The following is a 15,884-nucleotide window of genomic DNA, read 5'->3' on the forward strand; positions in this document are numbered from 1 at the left end:
ACCTCTTGTAAAGTGCAGAGTACTTAAATGGTAAGAGATTAGAAAGTTTAAATGTTCAAAAGGGCCTGTGTGTCCTTGTCCATACGTCACCAAAGGCTTGTATGCAGGTGCATCCAAGCTATTAAGAAAGCTAATGGAATGTTAGCCTTTACCACAAAATGATTAGAGTACAAGAGGTCTTGTTTCAATTGCATAGGACCTTGGTTAGACTTTACCTGGAGAACTAGTGCAGTTTTGGTCCCCTCACCTTCGGAAGGATATTATTGCCATAGAAAGAGTGTAACAAAGGTTCACCAGACTTGTTCTGTGGATTGCAGGATTGTCTTATGAACAGAGATTGGGCAAATCGGGCTTGTATTCTCTAAAGTTTCAAAGCATATACGGTGATCTAATTCAAACCTATAAATACTTAAAGGAATAGACAGGGGAGATGCAAGTAAGATATTTTCCATTGGTGGACAGTGTAAAACCAGGGGACACAATTTCAAAATAAAGGGGATGCCATTTTGGGCCATTATGAGGAGAATTCTTGACTCAGAGTTATGAATCTTTGGAGTTCTCTACCCTAGATGGCTTTGGAAGCTCAGTTATCGAGTATGTTTAAAGCAGAGACTGACATATTTAGAAATACCAACAACATAAAGGAATATGGGGATAGTGTGGGAAAAAGCATTGAAGTGGGTGACCAGTCAAGGTTGTATTGAATAGTGGAGTAGGCTGATAAGTACAGGAACAGGCCATTTAGCCTATGTTTCAAAACAATCCGTATCTCCCCGTCCGCACTGCTCCCCCTTCCCCCTCCCCATGCCAGGCTATGTTACTTCCGTGCCCATCTACCCACAATGGATTCTATAGAAATAATGGATCCTATAGCAGTAGGATGTGTCAAAGGTTTTTAGAAAAAAACTTTCTTAAAGAAAAACCTTTTCCCTACAGCCCAATAAAAGTGTCAGTAATCCAGACCCTTTAGAGTTTTAATAGTTTTAAAGGCAAGCACCGAAACCTCATGATCTTGTGTAAATAAACATTGAGAAATTGACAGCATAGATCAGTGAGCCAGAGCTGTCAATCAGCAATTGTTTCAACAGACTAATGAATTTTTGAGCTCTTTAGGATTGTTTGATTCAATATGAAGGTCTCAGCACTCATTGAAGATCTAACGTGACTTGCAGGAGAAATGGACTCACAATAATAGGGAGTAATCTGACAAACTTGGTGATCCTCCCCAGCCATGAGCTGAGTTCCTGAGAGCTGGAGGGCAAGCAAGAGGGAAGGTCATCAGGCACAGAATGGCAGGTGTGTCTGAGAATGATAAGAGCCTGTTGGGCAGAAGCATGAGACATTCAGGATGAAGGTGATGACTGAAGCTCTGTTCTATCAGAGCAATTTCATTCATGTGCAGGGCACTGAGAAACCTTAATACAATAATATGCCATGCTGCACTCCTGCAACTCAAAACACCTCTGAGAGGTTTGACAACATTACTACCCTCCTGAACACCTGAACCTTTTATGGACCAGAGGTTGTTGATTTATTTTTCCAGTCTTAGGACACACAGCACATGTGATCTGAGACAACTATGACACTCCACACACTTGATAGCAACCATGGATGGCACACTGCTCAGTGCCCCATTCAGCACAATGCCCACTCACTACTCACCTGTGCCAAGCACAGAAGGTCATTTAACCTTTTCCAACATTGAATACAGGTTTGCCAGACAAAGGCATGCCCACTGACCTCTGCTGCCATCTTGACCCAAGCCTTCATCATGAGGTGAGGTAGTCTCCTCCTCCAATTCCTGGGTATCAGCACATTGCTCTTTTGCATGACTGCCTCCATCAGGGCTATCATCTGGAAAATGGGGAGTTTGGACCCATTCCCACTGCACATACTCCATTAATTTGACTGTGATTCACGCTGATTGCCACTTCCAGCATAATATCATAGCTTCAATGGGATTCAGGTGGGAATAGGATTTACGACCATTTCCGGTTGCACCAGCCGAGTGCACCTGTCAAGAATGTAATTCTATCTCAAACGTGATTTGAGGCAAATAATTATATGTGAATTGACCAGCTAACAAAACCAGCTTTTATGCCTGATTGGCCTTAGTCACTATTTGGGTCCCTGTCCATAGCCAGGTAACAGCATTTCATTTCGGTATATTGCAGCATATTAATAATGCATTTATATTGCATCTTTCATAACCCCAGAAGACCTCAAACAGCCAATGAAGTATTTTTATACTGTAGTCACTACTGAAACATAGAAACCACACAACTAATTTGCCCATGGCAAGGTTTCATACTACAATGTGTTAATGGCCAGATAATCCTTCTTATTTTCATGGAATGTGGGAGTCACTGGCATGGCCAGCATTTATTGTCCATCCCAAAGTGCCCTTGAATTGAGTGAGCTAGAGCATTTCACAGGGTATTATGAGTCAACCAGGTTGCTGTGTAAATAATTTCCTTCCCTAAACAATATTGTGAACCAGCTGGGGTTATACAACAATCGACATGATCATCATTACTGAGACTACTGCTTTGTATTCCAGATATATTAATTGATTTTAAATTTCACCAGTTGCCATGGTGGGATTTGAACTCATGTTCCCAGAGCATTAGCCTGGGCCTCTAAATTACTGGTCCAATTACATTTGTTTTGGTGATGTGGATTAAGAGCTAAATATTGATCAAAACACCCTTCTTTTCTTCTGTAAGATAGTGCTATCAGATATTTTACATTAGGTGCGGGTCAAATAGTTGAATTTTTCAGCTGGATGAATTACTACAATACTCTGTCCTACATAGATTATGCACTCAAACCCCTGCAGTGGGACTTAAACCCACGATTTTCTGATGTAGATATGAGTTCTGCATCAGAACCACAGCAAAAATGGCAAGAAATGGGACAACAATTAGGATGACATGGTGGCATAGTAGTTAGCACTGCTGCTTCACAGAACCAGGGACCCGGTTTCAATTCCGGCCTTGGGTGACTGTCTGTGTGGGGTTTGCACGTTCTTCCTGTGTCTGTGTGTGTTTCTTATGGGTGCTCCAGTTTCCTCTAAAGATGTGCAGGTTAGGTGGATTGGTCATGTCAAATTGACGGGGGATAGCAGGGTAAAGATGTGGAGTTACAGAGCCTGGATGAATCGTGATCAGTGCAGACTCAATGGGCTGAATAGCCTCCTTTTGCACTGTAGGGATTCAATGAAAGATCCTGAGAGAGTGAAATGAGCTTTGAAAGGAATATTAGAGGGACAGGGTAGATTTTTACAATGCATCCGTGTCCTCAACAGCCTGGTACATTTAATACCAAATATACTACACCAATGAGCCCGTGTTTGAGTCTCAGACTGTTTGCATGGGGAATATTTTTGGTGGTGGTGAGGTTGGAGAGAAAGAAAGAGGCAAATGTCATGGGGCCACTGAGAGGCATGCCAAGGAACTCCTATTAATGAGTAAGTAGTGAGTGTAGATTATACTAAGAGACTAACCTATCCTACCAGATCTCTCAGTTAAGCCTTCACTTTCAAAATGATGTCAATTCAGCATTGCCTTAATAATAATATCCCTGGTTCTCCACCCCTTTGCCATGAAGTCAGCTGAATATGTCCCTCCCTCCGCGTACTGGCAGAGGGAGGGACATATTCAGCTTCCCATCCCCATAACGAGGTGCTGGCGTAACAAACAGGAGAGAGATTAAAACCATAACACTGAGCTGACGTCAGGGCGCAGGGCAGCTGTAAATAAACAAGTGTGGAAAAGGAAAGATAAGATGGCGAGTGTGGGGATGTGGTGGCGGTGGCGGCGGCAGGGCGGCAGTGATGATGGGCAGAGAAAGGCGGCAGCTCCTGGGGTGAAGCCGGAGGAGAAGGCGGTGCCGGAGCTCCGGCTTCAGGCTGACAGTGAACAGGAGGCGGATGATTCAGATTCGCTCTGGCTCTTGCTGCTGAATTCCATGGAGACCGCTTTAAGCGGCCAGAGACCGGCTTATAGCAGTGTAATGTTCATCTGCTGCAACGCTCTCTTTTGGTAAGGGAAGCTAGGTGAAGTGTCCCACCCTTCAGAAAATAGGATGTTTGCGGGAAAATATTTACATTGAACCACCAGGACACACAGGCTTGGACATTGCTGACTTTAACAGTTTGCACAATGTCACCTATAATGTTTGGTGGTGAATGTGATTGACATTCGAGATGAGGCTTGTTGATTAACAATGAGTTCCAATTTAAAGGCTGACTTCATTTCATGGGAGATGACTGCTCTCTACTGTAGGCCTGTCGCATACCTTTCATTTTGCCGTCGCCTACGATTTTAAATGTCTCCCACCACCTCAAATGCCCATCGGTGATTCTGATTCAACTTGGATGATATATCTCTATGTTGATTGGCTTGTCATTCAGAGTTGCGTCAGTAATATTCCAATCTTCATTGTTGAACCGAGTTTTGAGTGGGTTCGAGTTCATTCTTGCAATTCTACTGATTCAGTTGTATTGGGCAGCTAAATATTCTTGCGATTTAAATGATAAGAAGTGAAAGCTCCATTAAGCAGCAAACGCTGGAAAGAAATCGGGTTAAAATAAAAGACATTGGGTGTGTTTGAGGGGACTGGCAGTTGGTGAGTGTTTAATCTTCCTCTCTTTGCTCTCCCAGGTTTCTAGCTTTAACACCCTGGAGGTTGTATTCCTTGGTTGCTTTGGGCGTCCTTTTGTTGGTCGTTACGGAGAACATAAGGGCTTTGATTTCCTTCGCCATGAAAGGTAAGTAAGGAAGATGAGACAACAAGTGGGTTGATGGCCGTTACAAATCGGGTGAGGATGAGGCGGCCTTTCCATATCCATAATTACAACTTGCATTTATTTAAAATTCTGACGCTGTTGTCGAATGACAGGATCAAAAGGCGGGTTCTTACCGAAATTCTGAGAAACCTAAACAATGCAGTTTGTCCTATCTCATCTGCTCCGTTATACTCGCCTTGTTTAAAGATTGGAATTTGGGATTTCCCGGGGCATGGCCCTGGAGGTGCACCCGAATTTGCCGATATGGAATTATTCTCAAGTTTTCTAAATCAGCCTAAACCCACATATAAAACTGTAACCGAGGGATAGACAGACCATCCTAACAGGTTACAGCCTTCACACTGTGTATCCTCAAATAAGTTTTACTTTACACGTACCTAAGGTGACCAGATCATCAAAAGTTAAAACAGGGACACCTTGAAAGGTCCTGGGAAGGTGGGCTCGATGATGATTGAATCACTGAGAAGTGTCCAATCCGTTTAATTTAACTTGCAGGCATTTCAGTGTGCTGTAATTTTACATATTACATGCTACTCCACTTCTGTACATGATGTGGAGATGCCTGTGTTGGACTGGGGTGGGCACAATAGAAGTCTCGCAACACCAGGTTAAAGTCCAACAGGTTTATTTGGTATCACAAGCTTTTGGAGTGCTGCTACTTCAGGTGAGTGCTGATGAAGGAACAATTTTGTGCGAATAACAACATGCAGTCAGACTATAATTGTAACTCGGAGAACAATCAGCAGTTCAGCCCATTAGTTGAATATATGTTGAGTAGATTGTGTTACTATGTGGCAGGAGAATTGCATTTCTGAGTATTTGTCAATTATCATTGAATATCACCTTCACAAATGTATACATTGTATATAGCAATAGGCACATAGAACCATAGAACATTACAGCACAGAAACAGGCCTTTTGGCCCTTCTTGGCTGTGCTGAACCATTTTTCTGCCTAGTCCCACTGACCTGTACCTGGACCATATCCCTCCATACCCCTCACATCCATGTACCTGTCCAAGTTTTTCTTAAATGTTAAAAGTGAGCCCGTATTTACCACTTCATCTGGTAGCTCATCCCACACTCCCACCACTCTGTGAAGAACACCCCCCCAATATTCCCTTTAAACTTTTCCCCCTTCACCCTTAACCTATGTCTTTTAGTTTTTTCTCCCCTATCCTCAGTGGAAAAAGCCTGCTTGCATTCATTCTTTCTATACCCATCATAATTTTATACACCTCTATCAAATCTCCCCTCATTCTTCTATGCTCCAGGGAATAAAGTCCTAACCTATTCAACCTTTGTAGCTCAGTTTCTGAAGTCCTGGCAACATCCTTGTAAACCTTCTCTGCACTCTTTCAACCTTATTAACGTCCTTCCTGTAATTAGATGACCAAAACTGCATGCAATACTCTAAATTCGGCCTCACCAATGTCTTATACAACCTCACCATAACACTCCAACTTTTATACTCAATACTTTGATTTATAAAGGCCAATGTACCAAAAGCACTCTTTACGACCCTATCGACCTGTGATCCAAATCATTGATATAAATGACAAGTAACAGTGAACCCAGCACTAATCCCTGAGGTACACCGTTGGTCACAGGCTTCCAATTCGAAAAATAACCCTCGACAACCACCCCCTGGCTTCTGTCATGAAGCCAATTTTGTTTCCATTTGGCTACCTCACCCTGGATCCCATGAGGCTTAACTTTATGCAACAACCTACCATACAATACCTTGTCAAAGGCTAGGAGATTCAAAGTCAAGGGGATTCAAATCATTGATCATACAGAACAGTCATCTGGAGCATGACAAACACGGCAGCCAAGCAACATATGAAGGCTGCATATTTATTCCAGATAAGTTGCTTTACACAAGCCCAACTCTGACATGTGCAGGTCCTCCAGCTCCTTCCCTTCTAGCATTATATTGTAATCCGGGTAGAAACAATTTTATTTAAAAATAAAAGATTGAGGAGAGAAAAATTCTGCAATTTTATCCTCTACATGTACATAATGATATATTTCCTATATTCAAACAGTGAAAACTGAAAAGGTATTAATAGTCTATCAGGATATTTCTACAACTAGACAAACTAATTGAAACATTTCCTTTGTGTTTTTTTTAAGAACACAAATAGAGTATTAGAACTTGGGCTACAATTCATAGCTCCGGTTCATCTTTTCTAATCATAGAAACCCTACAGTACAGAAAGAGGCCCATCGAGTCTGCACCGACCACAATCCCACCCAGGCCCTACCCCCATATTCCCACATATTTACCTGCTAATCCCTCTAACCTACACATTTCAGGACACTAAGGGGCAATTTTAACATGGCCAGTCAACCTAACCAGCGCACCTTTGGGCTGTGGGAGGAAACTGGAGCACCCAGAAGAAACCCATGCAGACACAAGGAGAATGTGCAAACTCTTCCCAGCTTGGGTCACTGTCTGTGTTTCAAACCCAGGTCTCTGGTTCTGTGACACAGCAGTGCTAACCACTATGCTACAATGCCGCCCATCAAGGAAGTAATTCTAAAGTTTAATAGAAGATTAATTGTGCAATTGAGTTGTTTGCTGTGAACATACTGCTCTGCCTCAAGCCAACGGAAGTGGTGAGACAGGATCATTTAAACCTACAAAGTGATTGACAGGTTCTCGTCACACAATGGCAAAGGTAATGTCAGTGTGGGAACCAATGGGATTATTAAGAAAGAAAGCTGAAGAATGGAGTCGTTATGGAGCACTGGCAGTACTGGGTTAAATGCGTTGTGATGATAAACAAGTGGCTAGGTCCTGCAAGGATGTTTAAAAGGTGTCATCAGCAAAGGAACCATTGGCACCAAAAAATGGTGATAACCCCTTGGACTGAGCTCCTGTTTTTCCTGGCTGCACAACTGGCCATTGCTAAATTGCTGAAGAATTCAAGGTAGAGCTGGCTGCAGTTCCCTGGTGCCGCACAGCACAAGGGTTTTTGTTTTTGCTGCTAATAAATTGGATGCAACGGGAGGATTAAATTGGCTCCCATGGAGCTGAAAACCTGGACATTTGAGCAAGTTGGAGAAGACTGTCCTTGGAATCGCTGGATTCCGGGGAAGTGCCAGAAGATTGGAAAATGGCTAATGTTATGCCGCTGTTTAAAAAAGGTAGCAGGCAAAAGGCAGGGAATTGTAGGCCGGTTAGTTTAACGTCTGTTGTTGGAAAAATGCTGGAATCCGTCATCAAAGAAGAAACAGCGAGGCACCTAGAGAAGAATTGTTTGATTGAGCAGACGCAGCATGGATTCGTTCAGGGGAAGTCGTGTTTGACAAATTTATTGGAATTCTATGAGGATGTGACTAATGCGATAGACAGAGGGGAACCGGTGGATATGGTGTTTCTCGACTTTCAGAATGCGTTTGATAAGGTGCCGCACAAAAGGTTGCTTCAGAAGGTTAGGGGGCATGGAGTTGGGGGTAAGGTGTTAGCGTGGATAGAGGATTGGCTGTCTAATAGGAGGCAGAGAGTGGGTGCTATCAATGGGTGCTATTCTGATTGGTGGTTGGTGACTAGTGGAGTGCCGCAGGGATCAGTGTTGGGGCCTCAGCTATTTACCATTTATATAGATGATCTGGAGGAGGGGGCTGAGTGTAGGGTGTCGAAATTTGCTGATGACACAAAGATGAGTGGAAAAGCAAATTGTGCGGAGGGTGTAGAAAGTCTGCGGAGGGATCTGGATAGGCTGAGTGAGTGGGCGAGGACCTGGCAGATGGAGTACAATGTTAGCAAGTGTGAGGTTATCCACTTTGGCAGGAATAATAGTAGGAGGGATTACTATTTAAAGGGCGAAAAGCTGCAGCATGCTACGGTGCAGAGGGACCTGGGGATCCTTGTGCATGAGTCGCAAAAACCCAGTCTGCAGGTGCAGCAGGTGATCAAGAAGGCGAATGGAATGCTGGCCTTTATAGCGAGGGGGATAGAATATAAAAGCAGGGAGGTCTTGCTGCGACTGTATAGGGCACTGGTGAGGCCGCAGCTGGAGTACTGTGTGCAGTTTTGGTTGCCGCACTTGTGCAAGGATATTTTGGCCTTGGAGGGAGCGCAGAGGAGGTTCACTAGGCTGATACCGGAGATGAGGGGGTTGGACTATGAAGAGAGATTAAATAGACTGTGTCTGTACTCGTTGGAGTTTAGAAGGATGAGGGGGGATCTTACAGAGACGTATAAGATAATGAAGGGGATGGATAGGGTAGAGGTAGAGAGATTCTTCCCGCTCAGAAAGGACAGTAGGACTAGAGGGCACAGTCTCAAAGTAAGGAGGGGGGGGGGCAGTTTAGAACGGAGTTGAGGAGGAACTTCTTCACTCAAAGGGTGATGAATCTTTGGAATTCTCTGCCCATTGAAGTGGTGGAGGCTACCTCGCTAAATATATTTAAGTCACGGGTAGATAGGGTTTTTGGTAGGCAAGGGGATTAAGGGTTATGGGGAGAGGGCGGGAAAGTGGAACTGAGCCACTTCAGATGAGCCATGATCTTATTGAATGGCGGGGCAGGCTCGAAGGGCTAGATGGCCTACTCCTGCTCCTACTTCTTATGTTCTTATGAAACAGGGATGCTTTGTGAAAATTTGGGATGTCTGGTCACACTGCATGTCTGAACTCAAACATGCAGGAATTTCAAGACCATATTTCAAAAAATGCCTGTTTTTTTGCATCAAATATTTTATATGCTCAGTTACTTAGTCAGAATAAAAGTACACCATATTATTCAATGTTTTTAAAGTGTATGTACTTCAATGTGGATCCTTTTATAATCTTTTTCTTTCTGCTCTTTGCTGTTTTGATAAAAATATTAATACAAACACAAAACAAGTATAGGGAAGTAAGTCTTTAAATATCTATTTTTACATTGGAATTTTAAAGAGTAGTTTCAGCTTGACTTGATTTGATAAAAGCCAGTGTTGAACTGGAATGTGGTCACATTTTTGGCCTTTTGAGTCTCAGACAACATTCCTTTAACATGTAAAACAATGCTTTTGATGGTGTAAGAAAATGGGATGGTGACAGGATCTTGGGGAAACTTATTTCAGCTCAAAATAAACACTACAAAATTGCAATTCAAAAGCAAAGCATCACACCTGTAAGGAAAGCTCCAATATACCAGTGCTAAAATGAACTACTGCATATAGAACATAGAACATACAAGGAAGGAAGGAGGGCTTCTATCTTCGAGGGCTACGCTTTGCAGGTCGGTAAGGGACAGGGGATGGAACATTCTTCCTAAGATAGGACCCTCTTGTTTCTTTCTCTCCCCTCCCCCCACAACCTGCCCAAACCCCAGACTTACTTGTTGAATAGGACCTTCATCTGCTTCCTTGTTGGAGTCCCAGGTTCCAGTAGCGGCCACTTTGGCCAATATCTCACAAGACAAGGGTATACCCACCCCCCCAAACAGCAAGGGGTAGCTGACCCGTTTATTGCCCTGCCCTGCCCTAACTTCCCTTGAGAAGATGGTGGTGACCTTCTTGAACCACTGCAGTGAAGTCATTTCCATAGGGCTCTTAATTGCGGGTTTTCCAGGATTTTAACCTAGCAACATTGACAGGAGCAGTAATATACTTCCAAGTCAGGATGATACGTGACTTGGGGGAAACTTGCAGGTTGTGATATTTCCATGCTCCTATGTCCTTTGTGCTTTGAGGTGGTAGAGGTCACTGGTTGAGAAGATGATATCAAAGAAGTTTTGGTGAATTGCTGCAGTGTATCGTGTAGATGCTGACAATTGCAGCCACAATAGCTGATGTTGGGGGTAGTGAATGTTTAGAGCAATCAATGGGATGCCATTATCTTGTGTCAGTACAAATGGTTTAGATGTAACTGGCACGATTGTGATGTGAAAAACATCATTGCTTATAAATTCCACCTGAAAACATTCATACAAATTTAAGAGTTGTAATGATGTTTAGACATCCTCTTCCTCACTTCCAAATTTGAAGTAAAGTCAACTGACAGTTTAATTATTCATTTACAAAGTATAGCTTATTGCAGCAGGACCAAGTGCAATTTCTATGGATTCGTGCATTGTTTTTCCAGTATAGTTATATACGAATTAGGAATATACCACTACCAGCCCTCTAACCCGCTTAGAATATAGAATCCTGACAATGCAGGAGGCCTTTGGCCCATTAAATCTTCACCGACACTCTGACAGAGTATGTTACCAGGCCTTCTCCCCTATCCTATACCCATAATCCCACACATTTCCCATGGCTAGTCTATCTAGCCTACACCTCTTGGGATATTAAAAGACAATTTAGCGTAGCCAATCCACCCAGCTAGCACATCTTTGGACTGTGGGAGGAAATCGGAGCACCTGGAGGAAACCCATGCAAATATGGGGAGACTGCAAACTCCACACGGTCACCCAAAGCTGGAATCAAACTTGGGTCCCTCCCATGCCGCTTGTTCTGCCATTCAGTAAGGTCATGGCTGATCTGATTTTTAACTCAACTCCACGTTCTTTAAAAATATTCAAAGATGCTCATGTCTTTTGAAGAAGAGTGTTCCAAAGATTCACGATCCTCTGAGAGAAAAATATCTTCTTCATCTGTGTCTTAAAAATGGGCAATACTTTATTTTTAAACCATGGTCCTTAGTTCTACATTCACCCACGTGAGGAAACGTTTCCTCCGCATCCACTCTGTCATGTCACTCAGGATCTTGTATATTTTAATCAAGTTGACCCTTGCTGTAAACTCCAATGGATACAGGCCTAGCCTATCCAGTTTTTTCTCATAGGATAACCCACATTTCCAGGTAAGTTGTCAATCTTCTAATAAACCTTCTTTGAATTGCTTCTAATGCATTTACCTCCTTAAATAGGTGACTAATACTGTACTCAGAACTCCGATGTAGTTTCATTAATGCCCTGTATGACTGAAGTTCAGCCTCCCAGCTATTGTATTCAATCTCCTCCACAAAACATTCTATTTGCTTACCTAATTACTTGCTGTACCTGCATATTAATCTTTTGTGATTTCATGGATTAGGACACCCAGACCTCACTGAATCTCTGCAACCTCTCTCCATCTAGAAGCATGATTTTTATTCTTCCTGCCAGAATGGACAACTTCACATGTTCCTACATTTTCCATATCTTTGCTCATTTGCCCAACTTGTCTATATCCTTTTGTAACCTCCTTATGTCCCCTTTACAACTTACTTTCATACCTAACTTTGTGTCATCAGCAAATGTAGCAACAATGGTTCACCTCTTCATCCAAATCATTTACATAAATTGTAGAGTTGAGGCCCCCAGCACCATCCCTGTGACACAGCACTTGTTACGTTGTGCAAACCAGGAAATGACCCATTTGTGCCTACTGTTTGTTTTCTGTTAGCAAACTAATCTATCCATGCCAGTATGTTGCCCTGTACACCATGTTTTTTTTTCTCTCTGCAATAACTTTTGATGTGACACCTTACCAAATGCCTTCTGAATATCTAAGTCCAAACAGCCCCTTTAGCCACAGCACCTTCATAGAACTCCAATAAATTGGTGCCTGTTTATAACTCTTTAATTTTTATATGACAGATATTATGCTAACTGACCCATATTTCCTGCTTTCTGTCTCCCTTTTTGAATAACATTAGCTATTTTCCTATCTAATGGAACATTCCTGAATCTAGTGAATTTTAGAAAATTAAAATCAATGCATCAACCATCTCACTAGCCACTTTAAGATCTTAGATTGAAACACATCAGGACCCAAGGACTTGTCAGTTTGCTTAGTTTCTCTTCACTAGTGATTGTAATTTTCTTGAGTCCCTCCTCCCTTTCAGTTCATGATTTTCAGCTATTTCTGGGATATCACATTTGAAATTTGGATCATAGAAATCCTACAATACGGAAGGAGGCCAGATTGGCCCATTGAGTCTGCACCAAACACAATCCCACCCAGGCCTTACCCCCACATGCCTACATATTTACCCACTAATCCCTCTAACCTACGCATCTCATGACCTAAGGAGCAATATTTAGTGTGGCCAATCAACCTAACCCCCACATCTTTGGACGTGGGAGGAAACCAGAGCCCCCGGAAGAAACCAACGCAGACACGAGGAGAATGTGCAAACTCCACACAGACAGTGACCCAAGGCAGGAATCGAACCCAGGTCCCTGGAGCTGTGAAGCAGCAGTGCTAACATGCCGCCCCACATGTATTCTATAGTGAAGGGCAATGCAAAAATCAAATCAATTCATCTGCCATTTCCTTATTTTCCATTATTAATTCCTCAGAATCACTTTCTGTAAGACCAACACTCACTTTTATTAACTCTTTTTAAAAGACCTGAAATCATAGAATCCCAACAGTGCGGAAGAAGGCCATTCAACCCATCAGGTCTACAATGAATACAGTCCCACTCAGGCTTTATTCCCATAATCCCACGCATTTACCCTAGCAAGTCCCCCTGACACTAAGGGGCAATTTAGCATGGCCAGTCCACCTAACTTGCATGTCTTTGGACTGTGGGAGGAAGCCAGAGCATCCGGAGGAAACCCACGCAGATATGGGGAGAATGTGAAATCTTCACACAGACAGTGACCCAGGCCGGAATCAAACCCAGGTCCCTGGCGCTATGAAGCAGCAATGCTAACCACTGTGTCACCGTGCCTCTCTAGTGTCTTTATATTTCTAGTTAGATTTCACTTTATGCTCTAATTTCTTTCTTAATAATCTTTTTTTTTTGCTTGTTTTTAATATTCTGTCCAATCTTCTGATTTGCTGCTCATCTTGGGTTTGGGGTGTGCGTGTGTGTACTTGCATTTGTTTGTTTGTTCTAATAGTTGGCTGTTCAGGTAATGCCACTTAATCTCTGATTTGTATGGGTTAATATGGTAAGCCAGGTTGTTAAGTTATTTTTGCCTTGTTGTTCTTTGTAACACGCTTATGAAAAGCATCTGGTTGTGGCAGCTTGATGTTGATTGTCTTGTCGACCTATTCCTCCAAATGGGTTCAAAAAGTGCCACTATTTTAGTTGCTTTATAAAAATATATATAATTGTTACACTTTGTAATGAAGTGGTATCTAAATTTCAAATTGATTATGCTTAGTGATGACCTCAAACAAATGACTGCATTGTTTTAAACTTCCTCAAAGTGTATTTATTTAAAATGCATTTATTTAAACTTAAATGAAGATGGATAACTTTGGATTTTAGCAGGTGATTCTGATTATGTTACAATTGGTATTCCTTGGGTGCATGTCATAATGCCTTTTTAACAAGAATTAACACTGAATGCTATTGAATCTCGAGATGTATCAATTATAAAAACATCTTTTTAATATATAAAGATTTATAGGAATAATGTAAGGACTGCAATCTGATATTGGAATTCAGATTTCTTATATGTTTGAGTGTTATTTGACACCTTTTAATCTCTTAAAATAACTAATTGCTCCTAGGTTTCTTTTATTGTCTATATTAGTAACTTGGTGTAGTATTTTAGAATGATAATACTGGTGGTGACATTCACAAATTACAAAGTTTTCTCCATAATATTCTCTGTGCCATTCTTCATGGCCATTTAAAGTAGATATACTGACACTAGAAACCTTTGGCACAATTTATGCTATATAGAACATAGAACATTACAGCACAGAACAGGCCCTTCGGCCCACGATGTTGCGCCGACCAGTTAAAAAAAAAACAATGACCCACTAATCTAAACCAATCCCTTTTCGTCCATAAACCTATATATAAACCTATCCACGGATCTCTTAAACGCCCCCAAACTAGGCGCATTTACAATTTACATTTATGGTATGAATAATTAAATCTATGGTGCCAATTTAACCTGAAGTAGAATAATAATTGTGGTATTTGATTCATTAAATGGGTTATTAGAAAAACAGTATCACATACTTTAAAATGGGAGATTAGAATATTTGAACTCTGAGAGCTATTTGATTGTGATTGGATCAAAAGTATGCGTTCTGTTCTGTACTTATAGTGACTCGAATTGCTTGTGAAGTAACCCCCCCCAAAGGAAGTCTGTTTCTAATGGACACTTAAATTGTTGATATGAGGCACCAGGGGTATGTTAAGTGAATGTTACAATTTGATTAGGCTATATCATTGCATTAATAATGTCACTAATTGTTGTCTTGTTCTAATTTTGTTGTATGTATGTGTGGTGACTTCAGCCAGACTAATGCGGTTGGCTTGCTAGAGTATGAACTACTTGATGAGTCTTTATATTCATGGCCAGGTGTCCCTGGAAGGGAGCATGCGTTGTCCACAGGTGCAGTTGACGCCTTCCACACCCGCTGGGCACCGCAGGGGCTGGGGTGCATTACCGACCCTGATAATCATCTTTTGATTTGATGTTTTAAGTTTCCTTTCAACTTTGTTTTTGGTTCGGGCTGTCCCCCCTCTTCCTTTTGGGGAGCTGCCCCTTTTAATTTGTCCCTAAGTTAATTTGAGTTTGTTTATTTGGTTGGTGTCAAAAGAGCCATCCAATGAGTCTTTATATTCAAGGCAGGTGGCCCTGGAGAGGGGGCATGTGGTGTCCATGGGCTCAGTTGATGCTATATGGTAGCACCGTTGGGCACCGCAGGGGCTGGGGTGCATTATAGCCTCCAATAATCACATTTCAATTTGATGTTTTAAGTTTCCTTTCAACTTTGTTTATTGTTCGGGCCGTCCCCCCTTCCTTTTTGGGGGGCTGCGCCTTTTAATTTGTCCCTAAGTTAATTTGAGTTCATTTTACTCGTTGGGCCGTTAAAAGAACTATCTAATGAGTCTTAATTAATGGTTAAATCAGGGAGCCTCATGCTCCCTATTTAAATCAGGTTTGTCAAACTCTCAGCCTGCATTCAGTAGGGAGCCACTGGAGAGTTGGCTGTGTACAGATGTATGGTGTAAATAAAGCAACTTGGTGATAGGAGTTATTATAGTTTGAAAATGTGGAGGATATGCATAGAAGAACTGTGAGCCTTGTTGGGGAATGCCAAAAGGTTTTATAGCTCATTAGATTTCTGTTCATTTGAGAGTAGGCATCTTGAATTTTGTATCTTTTTTATTTTG

At 42.0% G+C, this 15,884-nt stretch overlaps 1 protein-coding gene across 2 annotated transcripts in view; it reads left to right on the forward strand.

Annotated features, from left to right (window-relative positions):
• Window positions 1-3,724: 3,724 nt before the first annotated feature.
• The window catches only part of retreg1 (reticulophagy regulator 1), a 129,225-nt gene continuing 117,065 nt past the window's right edge, over window positions 3,725-15,884 (forward strand). Inside the window, exons 1-2 of one of the 2 annotated variants that reach the window (XM_080204985.1) lie at window positions 3,725-4,043; window positions 4,665-4,771. In XM_080204985.1, the coding sequence (XP_080061111.1) occupies window positions 3,787-4,043; window positions 4,665-4,771 (364 nt within the window). In that variant the 5' untranslated portion in view covers window positions 3,725-3,786. The remainder of the gene's footprint in view (window positions 4,044-4,664; window positions 4,772-15,884) is intronic. The other variant, XM_080204995.1, reaches the window with a different exon arrangement.

Source organism: Carcharhinus amblyrhynchos, chromosome 2 (genome assembly GCF_965287045.1).
Source record: "Carcharhinus amblyrhynchos chromosome 2, sCarAmb.v2.hapA, whole genome shotgun sequence".
Classification (NCBI taxonomy): Eukaryota; Metazoa; Chordata; class Chondrichthyes; order Carcharhiniformes; family Carcharhinidae; genus Carcharhinus; species Carcharhinus amblyrhynchos.